The sequence below is a fragment of the Brassica oleracea genome, chromosome C5 (genome assembly GCF_000695525.1).
Source record: "Brassica oleracea var. oleracea cultivar TO1000 chromosome C5, BOL, whole genome shotgun sequence".
NCBI classification, from domain to species: domain Eukaryota; kingdom Viridiplantae; phylum Streptophyta; class Magnoliopsida; order Brassicales; family Brassicaceae; genus Brassica; species Brassica oleracea.
This window is the reverse complement of record NC_027752.1, coordinates 37,091,437-37,113,537: the sequence shown is the minus strand read 5'-3', so window position 1 is coordinate 37,113,537 and position 22,101 is coordinate 37,091,437. Positions and strand designations below refer to the sequence as shown.

General features: G+C 39.6%; 3 protein-coding genes and 1 pseudogene across 8 annotated transcripts; 2 read left to right on the top strand and 2 right to left on the bottom strand.

Annotated features, from left to right (window-relative positions):
* Positions 1 to 1,883: 1,883 nt before the first annotated feature.
* On the top strand, positions 1,884 to 4,346 carry LOC106292603 (surfeit locus protein 1). Of its 2 annotated transcripts, none has more exons than XM_013728220.1 (6): positions 1,884 to 2,205; positions 2,265 to 2,371; positions 2,842 to 3,080; positions 3,424 to 3,598; positions 3,723 to 4,006; positions 4,100 to 4,346. In XM_013728220.1, the coding sequence occupies exons 1-6, from the start codon at positions 2,025 to 2,027 to the stop codon at positions 4,179 to 4,181; spliced, it is 1,068 nt and encodes a 355-aa protein (XP_013583674.1). In that variant the 5' UTR covers positions 1,884 to 2,024; the 3' UTR covers positions 4,182 to 4,346. The 2 variants fall into 2 exon arrangements, with proteins under 2 accessions (XP_013583674.1, XP_013583675.1); XM_013728221.1 differs by having other exon boundaries at positions 1,885 to 2,205; positions 2,271 to 2,371.
* An 8,715-nt stretch (positions 4,347 to 13,061) lies between these two features.
* On the top strand, positions 13,062 to 18,688 carry LOC106295169. Of its 4 annotated transcripts, none has more exons than XM_013730998.1 (12): positions 13,535 to 13,715; positions 13,816 to 13,904; positions 14,001 to 14,258; positions 14,464 to 14,706; positions 14,815 to 14,964; positions 15,269 to 16,491; positions 16,774 to 16,847; positions 16,940 to 17,021; positions 17,099 to 17,221; positions 17,313 to 17,419; positions 17,969 to 18,126; positions 18,214 to 18,688. In XM_013730998.1, the coding sequence occupies exons 2-12, from the start codon at positions 13,857 to 13,859 to the stop codon at positions 18,421 to 18,423; spliced, it is 2,676 nt and encodes an 891-aa protein (XP_013586452.1). In that variant the 5' UTR covers positions 13,535 to 13,715; positions 13,816 to 13,856; the 3' UTR covers positions 18,424 to 18,688. The 4 variants fall into 4 exon arrangements, with proteins under 4 accessions (XP_013586450.1, XP_013586452.1, XP_013586451.1 ...); XM_013730997.1 differs by having other exon boundaries at positions 13,816 to 13,910; XM_013730996.1 differs by lacking the exon at positions 13,816 to 13,904 and having other exon boundaries at positions 13,062 to 13,715.
* Positions 18,597 to 19,801, bottom strand: LOC106295170. 2 transcript variants are annotated; one of them, XM_013731000.1, is made up of 5 exons: positions 19,588 to 19,801; positions 19,346 to 19,488; positions 19,159 to 19,248; positions 18,911 to 19,069; positions 18,597 to 18,824 (listed from the first exon to the last, which is right to left on the bottom strand). In XM_013731000.1, exons 1-5 carry the CDS (start codon positions 19,682 to 19,684, stop codon positions 18,747 to 18,749), a joined length of 567 nt encoding a protein of 188 aa, XP_013586454.1. In that variant the 5' UTR covers positions 19,685 to 19,801; the 3' UTR covers positions 18,597 to 18,746. The 2 variants fall into 2 exon arrangements, with proteins under 2 accessions (XP_013586454.1, XP_013586455.1); XM_013731001.1 differs by having other exon boundaries at positions 19,159 to 19,245.
* Positions 19,802 to 20,130: 329 nt separating this feature from the next.
* On the bottom strand, positions 20,131 to 20,851 carry LOC106294033 (annotated as a pseudogene).
* Between the last annotated feature and the right edge of the window lie 1,250 nt (positions 20,852 to 22,101).

Here is a 22,101-nt window from a genome sequence, read left to right as displayed (position 1 = left end):
TTCTCAAGCGCATCAGTGACGTGCTGCCTTTTTTTGTAAACTCAAAAACACACAAACAGAACTTGACTTCATAGACCTAAACAGACATACAGAGAGAGTTTAAGATTGGTGGAGTCGATTGCACTATCTACTGGAACCTATCTACTTTGTAATGAGAGCGTAAGTGGAGACGTGGTATATGTATAGTTAGTGACGGCCACTTCTTGAAAACCCTAATTAATATGCCCTATAGTCTAATGGGCCCTAGTCTTTTAGTTGTACAAAAAAAAGTCTATGTATTGGGCTTTTCAAGTTTTATTGAGTGTTGGAATAGTAAGAATAGATGGATTAGCTAAGACTCCTTCATTAGGCTTTTCAATTTTAGATGAGGGTTGGGTTAGTAGTAGTGTCTAATTGATAGTTGGGAAAAATAGCATATTTCAAACATGAACTTTTCCCGTAGTGACTATTCTTTTCTGAATTCTGTAGTAGTGCATATTATATACTGAACTAAACAAAAATTCAAATATAGTACATGAACTTTAATGCATCGTGCTTTTTCATTCCCGAACTTTTAATAGTGCATATTCTATACCGAACTAAACAAAAATTCAAAAAAACTACATAAACTCTTAAAATCGTGCTTCCATATATATTGACCGTCAAAGGTGTTAGTCATCCGTTAATTTATCAAAACAACGTCATTTTGGATAACATCTATAAACCAAAATAACTTAATTTCTCAAAACAACGTCGTTTTGGATAACATCTATAAACTAAAATAACTTTCTTGTATAAATTGTGTAAACATGAACTTATATATATTTTTAGTTTAATCAAATAAATGTTATCAAATTTTTATTGTTTTAGTTTTATCAAATAAATATATAATTACTTATGTTTTTAAATTTATCTTTAAAAATTATTATTTTATAAGTTTAAATTATTTATTACTAATTCAAATATTTACTTTATGCTTGTCCACCAGTGTGAGAGTTTGAATCTCCCAAAAATTAAATTTTAACTTTACAGAATTTATTTGATAAATTAATGGATAACTAACACCTTTGACGGTTAATATTTATAAGCACGATTTTGAGAGTTCACGTAATATTTTTAATTTTTAATTTTACATTACTCATCCAAAATAATGTCGTTTTGATAAATTAACGGATGAATAACACCTTTAACGATCAACATATAGAGAAACATGATTTTAAAAGTTCATGTAGTATTTTTTGAAAAAAAAAAATTTAGTTCGGTATGGAACATACACTGCTAAAAGTTCGATAATGAAAAAACACAATGCATTAATGTTCATGTAGTATATTAAATTTTTATTTAGTTCAGTATGAAATACACACTGCTACAAAGTTCCGGAAAGAATAGACACTACGGATGAAGTTCACGCTTGAAATAGGCCATTTTTCCTTGATAGTTGTGGTCAGTTTCCGAGCATCTAATAATTATTTGTAGGTGTGGTTAACTTTATGTATCCACTCGGTCACTCTTTTTCCTTTCAATTCGAAACAACACGCTTGGTTTTCACATTTAGGATATCATTCAAAGTCTAAACATGTTTCAAGGAATCTTAGGCTAAAAGATTTGTTCAAGAAACCGAATAACAAAGATTTTCCACCGAAATTAGTCACAGGTGAGTTGATTCTGTTAAAACTTGCATAGTCATACAAACAACCTCTGTGTAATTTTATATTCCGCTGTGTCTTTTTATATGATACCAAAAATTTACTTATTTTCCATTAATGAAATAAAATAGCGTATTTTACATAATCATATTCATACCAGTGTCACAAATATATTAAGAGAGAACTGCACATGAAATCCAAAGCTAAACATGTTATATTATGAATCACACTGGAACTTAGATGCACCCGTGCGCAGAGGATCAAAGCTCTGCAAATCTCTGGAGCCATTTCATTTCCGCTGTAGCAGACAAGTCGTCGTGGAGGCAAAAACCCTTTTACTTCACTTCTCCCCGGCGATCAAAAATCTTGACGAGAGAGACGAAGAAGAAGAAGAAGAAGATGGCGACATCTTTGTCTAAAATCCTAACCAGATCGAAAGCTCACCGCCACATGTTCTCTGCCACAACCACTATCTCTACCTCCCATTCCATCCAGAGACAGTTCTCCGCCGTCGCCGACTCTTCTTTCTCTACCTCCGCCGCGCTTGGAAGCCAAACGAGTCCCCCAGCTCCACCGCAAGGTATGGTTAGTCAACCACTGTGCAGGGATATTAAGAATCGTTTCTGAATGTTTGAGTCCTTTCAGACAAGAAACGAGGGTCGAAGTGGACACAACTGCTGTTGTTCTTGCCTGGAGCGATTACCTTCGGTCTCGGTTCATGGCAAATCGTCAGAAGAGAAGAAAAGGTCAGTGTCTCTTCTTCTTCTTCAGCTCTTTCAATCGGTGAAAGAATTCACCTTTACTTGTTGTCTCGTGCTGGGAATACATGTGGTTTTGTGATGGGGAAAGTAGTGAGATCTGTGTGATCCTTTACATTCTCTTGTGGAAATTCTGATTAAACACACACTGATCTATGTAGAAGCAATTAAGTTTTGTGATTTTTGCCATGTAGATTAGTTAAGTTAAAATAAAAATCTCTGATTCCAGCGAGTCTTTATGTGTATTACGTTGATGTTTGGCTCTTAGTAAGTCTTTCATGTAAGTGATCTAATGGCATTTTTATTATAGACTACTAATGCTTGAGCCCTAATAATGCATTCTCAGTGTTAGCTACCACTCCCATGTCTCGGTTTCTTTCCTTTTTATCTTCTAAATGGTTGCTGAAGCTAGCACATTTTACTAATCGTTGGTGCTTTTGCATTCCTTGTTAACGCAGATCAAAACACTGGAGTACCAACAACAACGGTTGAAAATGGAACCAATGAAGCTAAACGCAGACCATCCTCCTGATAAGAACCTTGATGCCTTGGAATTTAGACGGGTTAGTTGCAAGGGCGTGTTTGACGAGCAAAAGTCTATCTATTTGGGTCCACGGTCTAGGTCCATATCGGGAGTGACTGAAAATGGATACTATGTCATCACACCTCTAATGCCAATCCCTGGTGACCTGGATAGGTGAGGGTAATGATCCTTTCTCCTCGCTTTTTCTTCTTTTTTGTAACCCCTTTGCCTATACTATCCACTTTTTTTTGTCAACCCTATCCAAGTAATAGGTTTTTATCTATACTATTTGGGATATTCAGATTGGCTAAGATAAGAATGAAATACTAAAGATCATTTGGTCGATAACTGTTACTGCATCTAACTAATTATGAGTTTGAGATTTAGTTAGATACATATTAGTGTTATTTGTCTTTGCTGAATTGTCACCTAAGCTTTGATTGCTAGTTTTAGTTCTAGCTTTCATCTTTTTGGCCTTTCCTGAAGTTTGGATTGTTCTTCTCCCTTGTCAAACTAGCATGCAGTCGCCTATTCTGGTGAATCGCGGATGGGTTCCTCGTAGTTGGAGAGACAAGTCACAAGAATCCACCGAGTCAGACTCCGTTACAAATGAGTCAACAATAGCCAAACCACTCTCCAGTGAGCAACATTCATGGTGGAAATTTTGGTCTAAGACGCCAGTGATTCCCAAGGTTAGTCTTGTTCAGAAACTTGCTTTGATTCGCCTATTGAGTTTTTAGCTATCTGCAAAGATTCGCTCTTTTTGTTTTGCGTCTTTAACATACGTTATGACTTGTGAAAACTGAAATCTTGCAGGAGCATGTGTCAGCGGTTAAGCCTGTAGAAGTTGTTGGTGTGATCAGGGGAGGGGAGAACCCGAGCATATTTGTTCCGGCCAATGATCCAAGCACAGGGCAGTGGTTCTACGTAGACGTTCCTGCAATGGCTCGTGCCATAGGTCTTCCTGAAGACACAATTTACGTAGAGGACGTTCACGAGGACATAGATCGGAGTAGACCGTATCCTGTCCCGAAAGACATCAACACTTTGATCCGGAGTAAAGTCATGCCACAGGATCATCTCAACTACTGTATAACATGGTAACTACAATACAGAAACATGGTATTGTTTGGTCTTAAAATTGGTGCTATGATTTAATGAGCGAAATTGTGCTTGTGTCTGATGATGAACAGGTACTCTCTCTCGGCAGCTGTCACTTTCATGGCTTACAAGAGGCTCAAACCAAAGTCTGCCCGCAGATATGCTTTTCTTTGATCAAATCAAAGCCTCATTCTTTTTGTCACTTGTCTGCTGAAGTAATAATTGCAGTGGATAATGGTTAAAATTTCATAATCAAAAGGGGCAACACCCAAATACTCAAAAACTACGATATTGTGATAGATTTTCTTCTTCTATGATATGAAAAGAGTTCGAAGTGAATGCCATTTGTGCGGTTGGAACGAATGCTTGTAATCACATTTTCTCTTCTTTTTTTTTTGGTAGACTATCAGCAACAGTTTATGTTTTATCTTTGTATCACTAATAAAACAAAATCATTTGTTTAAAGTTAAAATTGCGGTTTTGCGATGTGTTTATTTGATTTTATATTATACTTAGTTTGGCTTTGTTTATGAACTCAAATTTTTGTATGTTGATTTATAAATTATACTAAATTCTGAATATTCCACTGTGTCGATGGGATCTTTGCCGCAATGTCGTTGACTCTCTCGCTGTGTACTTTTCTAATCTATTGTCATTTTTTTGTTTAATGATATTTTTCATCAAATTTCAAAGACGTTAACTTTTGTTTATAAAGAAAATATCATCCAAATGTTACAATGCCAATCAAGATACTTTCATTCTATATTTACGGAATGGAAACAAATATTTGATCGATTGTGCATCTTGGAAACTATTGAGATCTGAGAGCTATGTTTATTCAAAAGAAAAATAAATAAATATAGAGAAAACTAAAGGTATGAAATTTGAATTTTTTTTCTTTGTCAACATGAAATTTGAATTTAAAATTTTAATGGAAAAATTTAGCTGAACGAGGTGTGAGTTTATTTTGAAATTCCATGAATTAGCTGTGACTATTTTACTTCTTAAATGAAGTTTCACTATCAGAAAAAAAGATGAAAGCTCTAGCCGCAAGCGACCCCGAAGGCGATTTCCAGATCTGAAGTCCCCCCCCCCTCCGGCGCCTTCTCCGATCTGAGCCAGCATCCTCTCCAGACCCACAAGGGAGACTACCTACACTCCTTGTGTGTTATGTCGTCTCTACCGCTCTCTCTCTGATCTCAATTCTCCTCTGGCTTCTTTGCCAAGTCTTCTCCTTTTTGATCACGGACTCGCAAGCCCTTTTGTCCCTCCTCTAGTCTACTGCTACGCTTCTTACCAGCCATCTCCTCTAGCTTACTGCTACGTTCCCCCGCTCAATGACTCAATCATCAATGATAGTGCGCAATGAAAGCTCTTCCAACGTACGCCGCAAGCTTGAATCAGAGGATAAGATTATCCAGATCCCCGACTGCGACCTCAATGCTGTGACGGAGCGCTTCCGTATGATGCTCATTGGACGAGTTTTCAATCTCCAGGGACGGAGCATTGATGCTTTGATCCATCTCCTCCCCCGTAACAGGATTTGGAACGTAGAAGGCCGAGTTCGTGGTTTAAATCTCGGCAACGGGCGTTTCCAGTTTGACTTCGATAATGAAACAAATCTACTCTCTGTCCTAAACAAACGCCCCTGTCATTTTAATCAATGGAGTTTCGCGCTCGAACGCTGGGAACCGTTTACCAGTGAATCCTTCCCTAACACAATCCCTTTCTGGATAAGTGTAACAGGGGTCCCAGTCCACTTCTGGAATGATCATACCTTCATTGCGATCTCAAAACCTCTAGGAACTTGGACCTCCCTAGACTCGAAACGAGCAAGAATCCAAGTATATGTCAACGTTGACAAGCTCCTGCAATTCGAGCGTCGTATAGAGTTCCCAAACGGTGACATAGGAAGGATTTTCTTCTCCTATGAGGGTCTCCACCGATACTGTTTTACCTGCCACATGATCTCACACGATGAAAATGCATGTCCCCAACTTACTCCGGAGGAACGAGAACTCAAACGGCAACAACGAGCAGAGCTTAATGCTCAAGCAGACCCGCCTTCTCTTACGACAGGGACCATGAAACGACCTCGCTCCCCCCTAAATGGGTGCCATTCCCCTAATCCAGGGAGACATAGAATCTCCTCCTCAAATCAACCCCAGAGCGACTATCGAAGAGAAGAAAAAAGACAGAAGCTCTCAACACCCCGTGAAAACATAGCTTACCACCCCTATCAAAAGGAATTGTCTAAAGAGCGGGAATCATCTTATCGGGATCATCCTCGCAAGGACGATGTCTGGAGACGTCTAGAGCTTCCACCCCGTGCTTCTTCCGCCTATGGAAATGGGAAGGATATTTCTTCTAATTCTCCTCACGGAGAGATACCATACTCGCAGAAGAACATAGAGCCTAAACAAACAGAGTCTTACAGAGGAAGGTACTCAAATCATCGTCATCAGGAAACTCGAGCCTGGCGTCCACGTTCCCCGCCAACGACAAACCCTTACACTGATATGGTGCCAGTATCTTCCCGAGCTCCCCTATCGGCGAAAGACGCCCCAACCCGAGCTGTCTCGGACTCTCAGAGAACCATCTCCGACCAACTGGGCCACCTGGACCTAGGAGATGTTAACAGGACAGAACATCCTAAGAGCCCACTCACAGAAACTGCTGAGGAACGCCTAAGAATAATTAAGGGGAAAGCTCACATCACTGATACCCCAACTTCCCGCGATCGCGAACCTCGGGCCCGGTCATCCTCCGTCATCATTCGTGATCCAGAAAACAGGCATCAAACTCACCAGCATACCATATCTCCGAGACCGGAAGCTTCCTCTCCTGGTCATAAGAACAACGTCCCAAAGCAACTCGACTTGGACATTGATTTAGACCTTGGCCAGGACCCTGAGATCACTCTCACTGAAGATGAGCTAGCTCTTGTTGATAGTATGGTTATGGAAACAGAACGTTTGGAGATGGACGCAAAGATGCTAGACAAGATGATCTCCTTGATGAGGTTCCAGACGACAACGCGGAAAAGATCGATGCCATCTCACAACTTTCTCCAGATAATGCTGAGACTACAAATGAACTGCAGGAAGATCTCTCGATGGCTCCACTCCCTACGGCTCCATCTCAAGCAAAAAATGCTCTCGCCCAGACTCAGGACATAACCCAACGTGCCTCGCTTCCCATGACCTCTGCAAAAGGGTACCTTAAGAAACTCGTTCCAAAGAACCCGGGATTAAAAGGTCAAAGGCATCAAAGGCTTCAAAGAAGCTCAATCAGCTTTGAGGTCGCTCTCCTCGTAAGCGAAGCACTCTGGGTAATCCCTCTACTGTCTCCTCCCCTGCTGTCCCTCGTAATGAGGTGTTTCCTTCTGCTTTAAGCAAAAAACCTTTGTCTCTCTCAGGTTCGGTGGTGTCCCAGAAACCACCCAGTAAGAGGATATGAGTGCCATAGCTTGGAATTGTCAGGGAGCCGGAGCATACCTGACCAAGAAACATCTCCGGGAACTGCACCGTTGTTTTATTTCTTCTTTTCTTTTTCTTTCAGAAACAAAAAATAGTTTTTCTTTTCTTCAGGATTTTCAGTTTGAATTTGGATATAATAAATTGTTCACCGTGGAACCAGAGTGTCGAAGCGGTGGACTAGCTCTTTTCTATTTAGATTCTTTTGAAGTTACAATTCTTTATTCCGATAATCGCATGATCGATATCGAGGCAACCATAGCAGGACATAAAGCCTATATCACATTTGTCTATGGTGATCCGGTTATTAATTACCGAGAAAATGTATGGGAACGTTTGACCCGCATGAGCCTTAATAGATCTGGAGCATGGCTCATGCTTGGAGACTTTAATGAAATCACCAGTAATCTGGAAAAAAAAAGGCGGTCGCAAACGTAGTGAATCATCCTTCCTGCCCTTCAGAAACATGTTCGCTAATTGTGGAATGATTGAATTCTCATACTCAGGAAACCCCCTATCTTGGGTAGGTAATAGAAGCAATGGCAAAGTTCAATGTCGACTAGACCGTGATGTGGGTAACGAGGACTGGCACCATTGCTTCTCTCACACAAATGTGGAGTATCTTCGCTTATGGGGCTCGGACCACCACCCCATCCTCTCGCGTTTTCTCTCTATTAAGAAGCCTGGGAGACGAGGTTTCAAATTCGATAAGAGATGCATTGGGAAGGAGGGCTTCCGTGAGACCATTCTTCAGGGTTGGAACAATCCAAACCTATTTGATCGAGATGATCTACACGACCGGATCGTGTTCTGTAGGAAAGTTATATCCAGATGGAAACGGGCCAACCCCTCCAACACGACCAAAAAGATTGAAGAGATAAAATGCCAACTTGAGCAAGCTCAGCTTGACGATAACTTCTCCACTGAGGCAATCTTGAATCTTAAGTGGAACCTCAGCAGCGTTCAGAGACGAGGAACTCTATTGGAAACAAAAGAGCCGAGCAAATTGGCTACGAGAGGGAGACCGTAATACAAAGTTTTTTCATGCTACCACCAAACAAAGGAGAGCAAGAAACCGTGTCTTGAAGCTACTATGAACAAATGGTACATGGGCAGAAACGGACGATGATCTGGAACAAGTAGCGACAGGGTACTTTCAGACTCTGTTCCCTTCGTCGAACCCCTCGGACTTCGATGACTCACTCCAGTACATTACTGAGAAGGTTACACCAGCCATGAACGAAGCCCTTACAAAAATTCCATCAGATGATGAGATCTAGAGCGCAATATTTGATATAAACCCGGACAAAGCTCTCGGTCCGGATGGAATGACGAGCCTATTTTTCCAGAAGTATTGGGGCATTACGGTGGAGACAGTACGACTTACAGTGAAGGAATTCTTCACGAATGGTACTATGGATCCACGCCTAAACCAGACTAATATTTGCCTCATCCCCAAGACAGAAAGACCAACGGAAATGAAAGAATTTAGGCCAATAAGTATGTGTAACGTCTCTTACAAAATCATCTCTAAACTCATGAGCAAGCGTCTCAAGAAATGCCTCCCAAAAATAATTTCGAAGACCCAATCGGCTTTCGTAGCCAGGCGTCTGATCACAGACAATATTCTCGCCGTCCACGAAGTTTTCCATGCTTTACGTACGAACCCCGGCTGCCGATCAAAGTTCGTAGCGATCAAAACCGATATGAGCAAGGCTTTTGATAGAGTGGAATGGTCTTTCGTCGAAGCACTCCTACTGAAACTAGGCTTCTTTACGCAGTGGGTGTCATGGATCAAACTCTGTATCTCGTCAGTCTCTTACCAGGTCCTACTGAATGGCGAACCGAAAGGAAATATTACTCCCTCGCGAGGCATTCGACAAGGCGATCCCCTATCACCCTTTCTCTTTATTCTCCTCACGGAAGCTCTTATATCCCACATTCAGGGAGCGGAAAGGGAGGGAAGAACCACTGGACTCAAGATCACCAGAAACATCCCACCAGTCTCCCATCTTCTCTTCGCAGACGATAGTCTGTTCTTCTGTAAAGCTGACGTCCAGCAATGCTCTGAACTAGTGCGGATTATCAACACCTATGGTTCATCCTCTGGGCAACAACTGAATGTAAACAAATCGTTCATCCTCTTTGGAAGCAAAGTTCCTCCGGATATCAAGCCAGAACTCAAACGCTCTCTCGGGATCTCGAAGGAAGGTGGAATGGGAGTCTACCTCGGGCTACCGGAGAAAATATGTGGAAGTAAAAAACAAGCCTTCGCCTTTATCCAAGACCGACTCCAGAACCGTATTAACTTATGGTCCGGGAAACTCCTCTCCAAAGGAGGGAAAGAGGTACTTATCAAGTCTGTGGCTCAAGCACTCCCAACCTATGTCATGTTGTTTTCTGCTCCCACTAGAGATCACTAGAAAGCTAACCAGTGCCATCTCCCGCTTCTGGTGGTGCACAAAACAAAATAACAAAGGACTACATTGGATTGCATGGAAGAGTATATGCATTCCCCAAGATAAGGGAGGACTTGGCTTTCGAGACTTTAGAAACTTTAATCTTGCACTACTTGCGAAGCAGCTCTGGAGGTTGATCCAACATCCAACGTCACTCCTTGCTAGAGTTCTAAAAGGGAGATACTTTCGCCTGTCAACTCCGGTGGACGTCACAAGGGCAAGCTCTCCCTCGTATGTCTGGCGTAGCTTGATGGCCGCGCAACCGCTCCTGAAAGCCGGCCTGAGACGATCAATCGGAACGGGCAATCACACCATGGTCTGGTCCGATCATTGGATACCAGACGTGAAGCCACGGCCAGCTATCCCCTGTTGTCCCTCCTTTAACCCCAACCTTCGCGTCTGTGATCTCATCGACCCTTTGTCTCACGACTGGAACCTCCCGCTTCTCCATCAACTACTATCACCCCGCGACATCCCCCTTATCCAGAGTTTGAGACTCCCGCGCTCCCACAGACCCGACAACTACAATTGGGCCTTCACAAAGTCTGGAGCTTACTCGGTTCAGTCCGGGTACACCTTAGCGATGGAGATGGATACAAACCGTGCACCTCCTTTGGTATCCGAGCCAAGTACTACGAGTCTAAAGGCCAAAGTATGGTCCATCAAGACCTCACGAAAGATCAAACATTTTATCTGAAATGCCCTATCCGACTGCGTTCCGGTTTGTGGTAGACTTTCAGATCGTCACTGTAGTTCAGAGAGGAACTGTCCGCGATGCGGAGCCGACAACGAATCAGTCAATCATCTACTTTTCGAGTGTCCTCCCTCTGTTTAGGTCTGGGCTCTCGCCCATGTCCCTCACTCTCCGGGCTTGTTCCCGAGCAACTCAGCTCCCAGTAACCTTAATCACACCCTCTGGTGAGCGAAAGAATTAGGCATCCCGTCCTCGATTTTTGATAACGTGCCATGGCTTTTGTGGTATATCTGGAAAGCTCGAAATGGCAAACTCTTTAACGGGAAAGACACTCCCCCTCTAGATACAGTACAAACAGCTATATCAGAAGCAGTCGACTGAAGACTAGCGCAAACCTTACACACATCCCAAGGCGAAGAGGAAACCCAACCACCACCCGATACGCAACCCCTCGGCCCTCGATGCTCGATTGACGCCTCTTGGCACCAAGACGATGCTCTTATTGGCGGAGGAATGGTCCTTACGGACGAGGATGGGCTTACAACCTTCGGTTCATTTACTAATAACCGAAGCTTAACCCCCCCTACATGCCTAGCTTCATACTCTGTTGTGGGCCATGAAATCCTCACTCCAATTGGATCAACTAGATATGACTTTTGAGACGGACTGTCTACAACTGGTCAAGATCATTACAGAAGACAAAGAAGACGACTGGTCATCTTTATTGGTCGAATTTGAAGAGTTTCACCATCTTCATTCTATGTTTAATTCTTGCTCCATACGTTTTATACCTCGTTCTTGTAACGTCCGAGCAGACGGCCTTGCAAAAGGTGCTCGCGCTTGCGGCTTCATCTTTTCCCATGTAAACACTAGATCCCCTAGCTGGATGGTTCACACCAACCACATGAAAACTTCTTAATAAATTATGGAGTTTTTGATGTCAAAAAAAAAAAGCTGTGACTATTTACTTCTCAGCAAATGTATGTGAAACAGTTTTATGAAAAAAAAACGTTATCAATACCAATGATTAGCAACTAAGAGGTTGATTGTTTGTAGATTCTGCACTGGTTTCTGGTTTTTGATTTTCCAAAATCTACTCTTTATCCAATCATGATTTTGACAAAATAGATTTCCTATTTTTTAGGGAAACTGGTTTTTGCTTACTTTTACTCTTTCTTTTCCAAAAACCAAAATCCCTATTCTATTGGATTCTCCCTAAGAAATCTACGTGCAAAAACAAAAATGATTTTTTCTGTTTTTTTTTGTTAGCTTATTGTTAAAGGTACGGTTTCTATCTTTTTATATTATATCTACAGTAAAGAATTAAAATTTTATTCTAAGATATAATTACAACATAAATACATGCATTGTTTATAATTATTATAATAACATGTGCGTAGGAATTTACCTCTATAGATATTAGTAGTTTATTTATAATATTAAGTTAAATAAATTTAACTATTAATGGTGTGTTTTCTTATAAGTATGGCACACCAAGGACAATCATCAAATAGCAAAGAGATATTTATTTACTAAATAAATTATTTTAATTAACTGATTATATAGTTTAATTGACTAACTTATGTATGATATTACTATTAAAGGGAAAAATACTATGGAACGATAGCAAAGTTCATATATTTCTTGAAATATATGAAAATGAAATGGAAAAAATAAATTGGCGTACTGGTCCTTTAGAAAAAAAAAGTAAAGCAACATGTCAAAATCCAGAATGGCTTCCACTGAAAAATAAATTTTATTCTATAAAAAAATTATATGATATTTATCGCCGATTGGGCCGTATGACTGAGGTTTTATTTCATTACAGCTACAATGGCTCTACATAATTTTATCAAGCTATCAAATTTAGGAGATGTTGATTTTGATTCGGACTATCCAACTGGTAATGTACCAACTGAAGACTCTGATTCATATGAAGACGAAGAACGTAATAACACTCATGTGCACTATATGGAAGGCATTCGAGATCAAATTTCTGCATCTTTATGGGATACAAGATAATTTTTATTTTATATTTAATTTTTTTGTTTTAAAATATTTTTTAAAAAAATTATGAATGCTTTGATGATAGTTTTTTATTTTTTATTTTTCAATAATATATATTTTACTATTCATAATATTTAAAATTTCTTTTTTTTTAAGCAAAAATCAGAAACTAAAAACCAAAATAAAAAACCACCAATCAAGTTTTTCAAAGAACCAAAATCTACTGCAAAATCAAAAAACAAAAACTAAAAACCAAAAACCAAAATACAAAAACTAAAAACCAAAATCTAGAATCTAACAAAACAATCATCACCTAAGTAATTGTGTAAGGCAAATTGTATAAGAAATGATTTGATTAATGCATAGTTGCCAGGTGTTAATCTCAGTCTTGTCCCCAGGTTGTTGTTTAGATTGAGAGAAAGAGAGAGAGAGAGATCAGAGAATCATCCTCGCTGTTTCCTATTTGCCCATTTCTCTCCAACAATCTCTAGGCATCAGCCATGGTAGTTTCTCTATTCACCTCTATTTCCTCTTTCTCTCTCTAGAGCACCCTCGCCCTTCCCCCGACTCCCGCGCCTTTCCGTTCCGGCTATCGAACGAGTCAAATCCCTAAATCTCCTTCGAATCTCTCATGGCGATCGTGACGGGAGATCGATACCTGGAGAATCTCGAGAGGTTCCTCGAAGAAAACGCCGATTCGCTCATCGACGCCACCGATGTCCTCAAGCTCAACCCCGCGGGGCTTCACTACGTCCATCTCCGCCTCGAATCTCTCCGCGAAGTCGAGCGTATGCTCTCCGGAGCTCCCGTTGACTATCTCCGCGCCTACGTCTCCGATATCGGTGATTACCGCGCCTTAGAGCAGCTCCGACGTATCCTCCGCCTCCTCCCTTCTCTGAAAGTCGTCTCCTCGCTTCCTTCGCCGGCTCGTGATCCCACGCCGCTCTCTCTTCTTCCCTTTGCGAGGCTTAAGGTCTTGGAGCTGCGCGGGTGTGATTTGTCCACTTCGTCTGCTAAGGGATTGCTCGAACTCAGGCACACCTTGGAGAAGTTGATCTGCCACAATTCCACTGTGAGCTCTCCTCTCCTCTTTTCGTTTTTGTTTGTTTCCTTGGTTTAGTGCATTCTGCGATGGCATTGTGTGGGGATTATTAGTTTCTCTGTTGCTTTAGATTGTAGGGAGATTGAACTATTAGTGTATTTGGAATAAGCAATGATCGCTGTGAGGTTTCTCATTTCTTCAGGACGTTTCAAGAACAAGGTTGATGTATGAGTTTATTCATGTGTTGTTGCTTGTCTTTGAATATTTTTTGGAAGTGTTCCTGACTAATCTTTACCAGGTTTACACCTACTGTAGGATGCGTTGCGGCATGTGTTTGCTAGTAGAATCGCCGAGATAAAGGATTCACCACAGTGGAATAAGTTGGCTTTCGTTTCTTGCGCTTGTAACCGTCTCTTGCTTATGGATGAGTCGTTGCAACTTCTCCCAGCTGTTGAGTCGCTTGATCTGAGTCGGAACAAGTTTGCGAAGGTGGATAATCTTCGGAGGTGTTCCAAGCTGAAACACCTTGATCTAGGTTTCAATCAACTCAGAAAAATCTCTCACTTGAGCGAGGTGGGTTACTTCAGGTTTCTGCATGTCCTTTTTTATAGATTTCTTTTGATATGAAGTTACTTAACTTTTGCGTTTGTTGGTTACTATATATGGCTTAGTTTGAACTCACATAGATATAAGAACACTTTGATGTGTTTGCTAAAGATATTATTTAGATTTTTAGTATCCTAGGGGACCCATGCACCTTTTTCTTTGGACTATGCAGGTATCATGTCACCTTGTTAAACTTGTTTTGAGGAACAACGCTCTAACTACATTGCGTGGGATTGAGAATTTGAAGTCACTTGAAGGCCTTGATGTTTCCTTCAATATTATTTCAGACTTCTCAGAATTGGAATTCCTTGGGAGTCTTTCATTCTTGACAGACTTGTGGCTGGAAGGAAATCCGTTTTGCTGTGCTCGATGGTACAGGGCAAATGTCCTCAGCTACGTTGCTCGTCCAAATGATGTAAGTTTTGTTTCAGAGGCTACATAATCTTGTTAAAAAGACCGACTTTGCACCAATTCAGTTTCTGCTTGATTCATAATGATTCTTCCTATCTGTGCTGCGTTTCAGTTAAAGCTAGATGGCAAACAAATTGGGAATAGAGAATTTTGGAAGAGGCAGGTTGTTGTTACCCGTAGGAAAACTCAGCCTGCTAGCTATGGGTTCTACTCTCCGGCTAGAGAGGAAGCTGATGATGAAGGAAGCTTCAATAGAAAAAAGGTTAACGACAGAGACTTCAATTACAGTTTATTTACATATATATAATGTGCTTGTGACTGTAGTGGCCCTTTTCTTCTGAGTGACACACTGACACTAAACCCTAAGCAGGGAAAATATAAGAATATATCCAAACCAATTAAGGGGTGTAGTTACTGTAGTATGGAACGAGTTTTTGAAAGCATCTTGAAGATATACATCACTTGATAGGCAGCTTCTCTATGTTTTCTTTCAGAGTTTCAGTTTCTTGGTTTGTTTTGTGGTGTAATTATTAAAAGCTTATTGTTGTCCTTTTTCACTCTCACAGTCACAGTCGAAAATCTACCGGCTCGCGTCTATTGACACTGAGGAAGAGAGTACTTATGTAAATTCTGACCAAGAGTCTGCTTCATGTGAACTCGAGACTCAAAGCAAAGAGGAGAATATCAAGTCCGATCACGAAGATGATATCTTTGGTCTAATAAGTAAAGTTGAAAAGTTGAAGAAAGAACGTTCGGTTCTTTGGCTGCGAGAGGTTAAGGAGTGGATGGATCATCCGTCAGAGGATTTTGTGGATGTCAGAAAAGACGGCTGGAGTATTGATTCAGAGAAAAAGTACTACACAAAGAATGGAAAAAACCCGAAGCATCACAAGGAAGCATTGAGATATCCACCAGGGCCTTTACCCGGTTTCCAAATTACAGATCTAAATCAGAAGGATCAAGCATATCTTCTTGATGGGAAGCCAGATGAAAAAGGAAACATGTCAACATTGGATGCTACTCACGATATAACAGGATCATTTTCACCCTCAACATATATGCAACCACCCCCTCACTACCAAAAGGATGTCTTACACCGACGTCATAACCTGGTGGAAGAAATCTTGCAGCTATCAGCAGATTCTTACTCAGTAGCATCGTCTGATAGCTCGAGCAGCTGCAGTGAAAATGAAAATTATGACTCTGAGCAATCAAATCCTGAACAAGATATGTTGGTGGATCATCTTAATGAGAATAGCCCCGGCGAGGAGATTCTGGGATCTGAAAAAGGCACAAGCTTGCTTGATTCTCAACCAGAAAAAAGTAGCATAATAAAGACTTGGAGGATAGATGAATCGTTCAAAGCAAAGACCAATAATATTATTTCTGGACTACATAATAGTGAGCTTGCTTCCGGTGTTAATCATATTTATAATTGGTTTGACAAAAGGAAAAGCAAGAGGAAGCCTAAAAAGAGAGTTGTTACTCTATTGGTGGATAATAGTGTCATAAGTAGCGGAGAAACATCTCATAGAAGTGATGCTGATATCAGTGATTCTGGTGAAGATGGGTGTGTTTCTGATCATTTGCAAGAAGGTTCATTGACTATGGCTTGTAATAGTAAGAGAACTACTAGATTTTGGGGTGCTGAAAAAACCCCTGAAGTAATGGGTGGTTTAGTGGACGAGTATATTACAACAACGCTGTCAGATTCCAGCATTGATGAGACTTGTAGGACTTACGTATGTTGTGATTGCATACTACGGCAAGAATCCACCTACACGCAACAGTGAGTATTGTTCCCCTTATTATTGAAGTTCTAGGTGAAAGAAAGTAATGTGAGTCCCTTCTATTTTTTAAGATATGAATTATGATACTTGATAGGGCATGCCGAGCAGTAAAAAAGGTCGCTGAGGTTGCGTAGTTATTTGTTTCTTTTGTAATGATAGGTTCTCCAGTATTCAATTTGAAAATGAAAAATTGGTCAATGAAATTAGAGCGATATGTTTCTGGTTCCCTTGTTAGTCAGATAGTGTCTTCTTTTGCACCTGACGGTACTCTGTAAATGCAGGGAAGTAGTGTTGCTGCGGAGTAGCCAAGATAAATTGTGTGTGCTGTTCGTGGATGTTTCTACTGATTCACAAGGTTAGACTGGTCTCCTCTTTTATTCTTTGTGTGTTAATATGATATGTTCTGTTGATGCTGACCCACTTTTTCTTGACCCCTGGTGTACGCAGACAGAAATTTAAGTTTATTGTGTTCGCATGCTATAAATGATATACAAGATGTCTCAGTTGGGCTAGGACTTCAAGTTGTGAGGTTAGTCTCTTATGGTTGCGTTTTTAAACTTGATTATGTCCCCATGGTCCCTAACCTCTCTCTTTCTTCTGGTTTAGGCTACGCTTTAAGGAGGGCACGGAGTACATTTTCAAAACAGAGAGCATCGAGAAAACAACAGTTTTACTCAATATCACTAAAGTGTTGGATTCTCAAGCTACGGAATCTAAATGTTTGGGAAGGTGAGCTATATCATCATTTTTTTTTCTTCAGCTCTTTTACTATTGCTTCTGCCATTTTCTGATTTGACATGTATTGAAACTTAAATAACAGTTTGGAGAATATTCAAATGGAAATGTTTGAGAAAGAAATATGTGGTGGTTTAAAGCTGAGTATATTCCAGTATAGTGTTCTCCAGTTTCAGAGAAGCACTCTTGGAGGTATGTTCTTTCCCTCCCGCGTATCATTGATTGAGAAATGGTTCACCTTGAATGATTAACTCATTTTCCCCCGAAACTGTAAATGAAGTAAGACCTGATAGTTTGACCTACCAATGAATTTGCCTAGATAATTGTTAGACTAGATCAACGGCTCATGATTTCATTTGTGGTGTGTAAGCTCACATTTACAATAAGTTGCAGCCTCTTAATGTTGGTTCCTTTTCTATACTATATGGTATTAAAAAAAAAACCTATTGAGCAAAGTATCCAGCCTCGATGCCACAAATCTCAGGGTATTTTTCTCCATTCAATGGGATGTTCTAGTCTAATGATTTTTGTTTCTAGGTTCAGAATCACAGAGTCTCGTATTCCACATAAATATGCAGATTAGATGCACATCATGAAGTAGTTTTGTTTTGTTAGCCGATCGAATTGAGAACGGTTTATCTATGCTAAGAAGTACTTACTTGCCTACAAGTAAACCCGATTCAAGCTGAGTCAACACTGACTGACCATTTAAGTGTTAATTTTCCCTATTGAACTGTGCAGAGATGTCATGGCTTCCACGGTCACTATTTGTGGTAGATGGACATCTTTTCATATGCATTGAAGACTTCAGGCAGCTGAGTTCTCCGCCAAAGGATACTTCTTCGGCTCCATATTTCTCACTTGACTCGAGCTGCTCCATCTCCGACATTTTTGAGATGGTAACAAGTTTGTTTATTCTTGCTTTTTGCTCACACTGTCGTTTTTCCCCTTCTTTTTTGATGTATGAAAACGTGAGTATCATCCAGGCTATTGAATCCCGGGGAAGCTCATGCTTGTCACTGAAGATCAAGCAGAAGAATTCCACATTTCAAGCCAGACCAAACAGAACAGCGACTTCAGCAACATGGAAGCTCAAATTATTCAGCATCGAGTGTGTACTCAAATTCGTGTCTCTAGTCAAAGGACTTCATCCGGATTCACCAGAATTCCCGTTGCTCGTAAGGCATTTGGGTTAGATATAAGTCGTAAAGTTACTTTTTAGAAAGTGAGAAAAATGCCTCGTGCATACTCACATAATGTTCATAACTTCATATTCATTTGATTCAGTTAGTTCCCATGTGTTTTGATTCATCTTGTATAAAGCCCTTGAGGGTATTGTGGCGTGCTCTGAGTGAGTCTGATTGACAGATTCCTTCAACCGTTTCAACATATTCTTTGATTTGTATTCTTTTGTGTATCATACAACCAACATTGAGGAACAAGAAAGTACATCAAAATGTTTCTGTGATTCTTTTACTAACTTTGCAGGTGGCTGGAACAACAGAGGAGCCTAAGCCTACTAAACCTGTCGCTTCTCTTCATCAACTTGTTCCATCAATGCCTCTAACTCAGCCTCAGATAAGCTCTCCAACCGTTTCTGTACCCATTACAAAACCAACCATATATTAAGGTAAATCACATAAGGTCTGAAAGCTAAAGTCCTTGAAGAGAGAAATCACAAACCTGCATGACTTGAGACTCGTAGTCACGAAGTTGCTGGGCATAAGTCATCTCCTTGTTACCGACTCTAAAGATATAAGTCGATATCCAACCCAGTGTCAAGCCTAGCACCAGTATCAGCTGTACAGCATTACCTGCTTGCAAAGGATCTACTCCCACATACTGCACAGTTCATGATAACAAACGTACTCAGAGCCACACACACAGAGAATAAAGAACCTTCATGATTTGCTTCTTGATTCTTGGATTACCTCAAGGCCACTCTCTAGCCCGATACCAAGTGCAGTAACTCCAACTCCTATCAACAGAACATCCTTCCTCGTGTATCCAAACGGCGTCTTCTGTAAACCAAGTTATTAAAACACAACAAGAGTTTGCTTTAGGACATGACACTATGAAGCAATGATAATTATGATGTAAAATTGAAGAAGATGAGACCTTGGTCTTTGTGGCAGAATCTTCTTCAGTTTCAGTAGATGATTCTGAGCTCACTCTACATCTCATTCTTTGCTTACTCGCACTTATTTTCACTGATGATGACAATCCATTATACAAGACTCTCTTCGCAGCTCTAACTCCTCCTGCATCATCTCAGAAACATAGGAAGAGTTATACCATCGCTTCTGCTAAATCTTAGTATATTTTTGTGGAAAACGATTTGGGTTTTCGAAAAAAAAAACCTGTGATTTGTCGACCAGTCGGACGAATCTGTACAGCTGCGGACAGAACCTCTTGGTTTCTGCATAGATTAGAAACTCCGTACGGTAGAGAAGCCATGTCTGCGTGTAACCCAGAAGCTGGTGCTTACATGTAAAGAAATGAAACACGAAGAATAGATTAGAGAGAGAGAGAGAAATGGGTGGTTGATATTTTATGCGCGCGTTGAGTTTTTTTTTGGGGGCTTATCCAGTCTTACCCATACGCGCGCACGTGCGGCACGTGTTTCTTACGGCAATTATAAAAACAAAAATTAAGTCTGTCAGAACTCAGAACCATGAAAAATTCTCAACAGTTAACACCAATCTAATATCTAAACTTGGAATATATAATAAGCATGCTACAGTTCTACTACGCCTTATATAGATTACAAGACTTTGAAAGATATTTTGAAATATGAATATACTTCCACCATATGATCTTTCTCATATTCCAAACATCAAAATCAAGGAAAAAGAAAATCGAAGCAAGCTAAAAGACCATAACACAACTCCAAGATCTATAGCCTAGCGGGTGAACTTCTTCTGGAATTGAGTGAGGACCGGGTATACATTCTCAAAGGCTTTGTACGTGTCCTCTCTCTTCTTGGATCCAGTGATAACTATCTTCCCAGACACAAAGATTAGTAGCACAATTTGTGCTCCTTTCATCCCTTTCATCCCTCTGATCCTATAAATAAGACCCGGAAACATCTCCGGCTCGTAGGTTGCGAAAGCATCGTGATAGTATGCAAGACCGAAACTTCACATCACAAGAAGCTACTATGTTCTGAATCTTGAAGTCTTTGAACTTTGCTTGGAATCCAAGTTTCTGAATTATCCTAGCGTACGCTTGGAGGAGTCTTCGGTCTTGGCTCCGGTACAGACCATTCTTCCCGAGGCAAAAATCAACGCTGTTGTCTTTGGTTCCCTTATCCTCATGATCACAGCAGCAAAACGTTTAGGGTTATACTCAGCGTTCCGTGCTTGTAAAGCTATCGCTTTTAAGTCAAGCTTGCAATCCAAGTTAACCGTAGAGACGATGTTTTGAAGAGTGGGAACTATCCCTGACGGATGATTGATAAGGTCCACTGGTTCACTACTCCCTTCGAAATCTTGATCACTCATTCTCCACGATCAAATTCAATGTTTAGGTTCGGAGAAATCTAGGGTTTCGTATGCCGAAGAAATTACCGAAAGATTAGAAACGATGAAGATTTTTTAATACAAAGATTTGAGAACCGGAGAGATTGGTGCTTACACAGGGAGATTGGTTTCGTCCTCTCGCTTATCTCAGAGAAATTTTTGATCTGTGGAGGCCAGAGACGACCGACTTGAGTTTTGTATATATAGGGGTGTTTCAGGGAAATCACGACTTTTTTCCATTTTATAAACTGATTTTCCTTTTTAATATATATATATATGCCAAATTCATTAAGTAACTATTTTTTTATTCCAACGAAAAATAAATGTTTTTTAACACCTCGAAAAAGAATGCACATGACTTTTAGTCGTAATTTAGCCACATTATCGGTGGTACACGATATATCTTTTCAAAATTCGAGTGAGTTCGAGTAAATAGATAGTAGGTACTTTATCGGTTTAAAACTTAGCAAGATAGTCAAATTAAGAAGCAACAACAGAAAAATCAGAAGACATAATCATCAGAAAAGTAATCGCACTCATTTTACTTGTTGATGAAACAATTTATGAATCAGTAGTACGGCGTCTTTGTAGATAAATGGTGGTGATGGAGATTTATAACTTTAGGAGAAGAGGTGTGTAGTAGATGGATTTTTTTTTTTTTGAACACCAGGTGTAGTAGACGGATTAAAAAAATACTGGCTGGGGAAAAAATATATATGGACATTAAAATTTTAAATATATTATTTAATTTTTATATATAATAAAATGCAGACTCCGCGAAATCGCGGGAGAAAATAAATATCAAGTTTTCAATATTACTTTAAAATAATTATATATTAAATATTTAAAAAAGTAAAAATAAATAATTGTTTTTAAATAGATATAGCTGATAAGGGTAAAATAAAAACATTAAAGATGAAAAATAAGATTATTAAAACTTTATTATAAATAAAAGATATTGAAAATACTAATGCTAAAATGGCGCAACCCTTCAAAAGTATTAGGTTTAATAATAAATATTAATTTTCAATATTATTTTAGATATGATTATATATTAAATTTTTTTTTTAAAATGATAATATACAAATGATTTTAAAAATAATATAATTGATATAGTTAAAAAAAGATAAAGATAAAAATAAAATTATTAAAAATTTGTTATAAACAAAAATATAAAACAAAATAAAAAATATAAAATACTAAGGGCAAATCTCCAAAATAGCACCTTTCTAAGTTTATATCACAAAAATAGCACTCAAAAACTAAAATGACCAAAATAGCACATTTCTAAGTTTATCCTTTGAAAATTTTAATTTTTTTATTTTTCAAAATTTGAAATCTTATCCCCAAAAC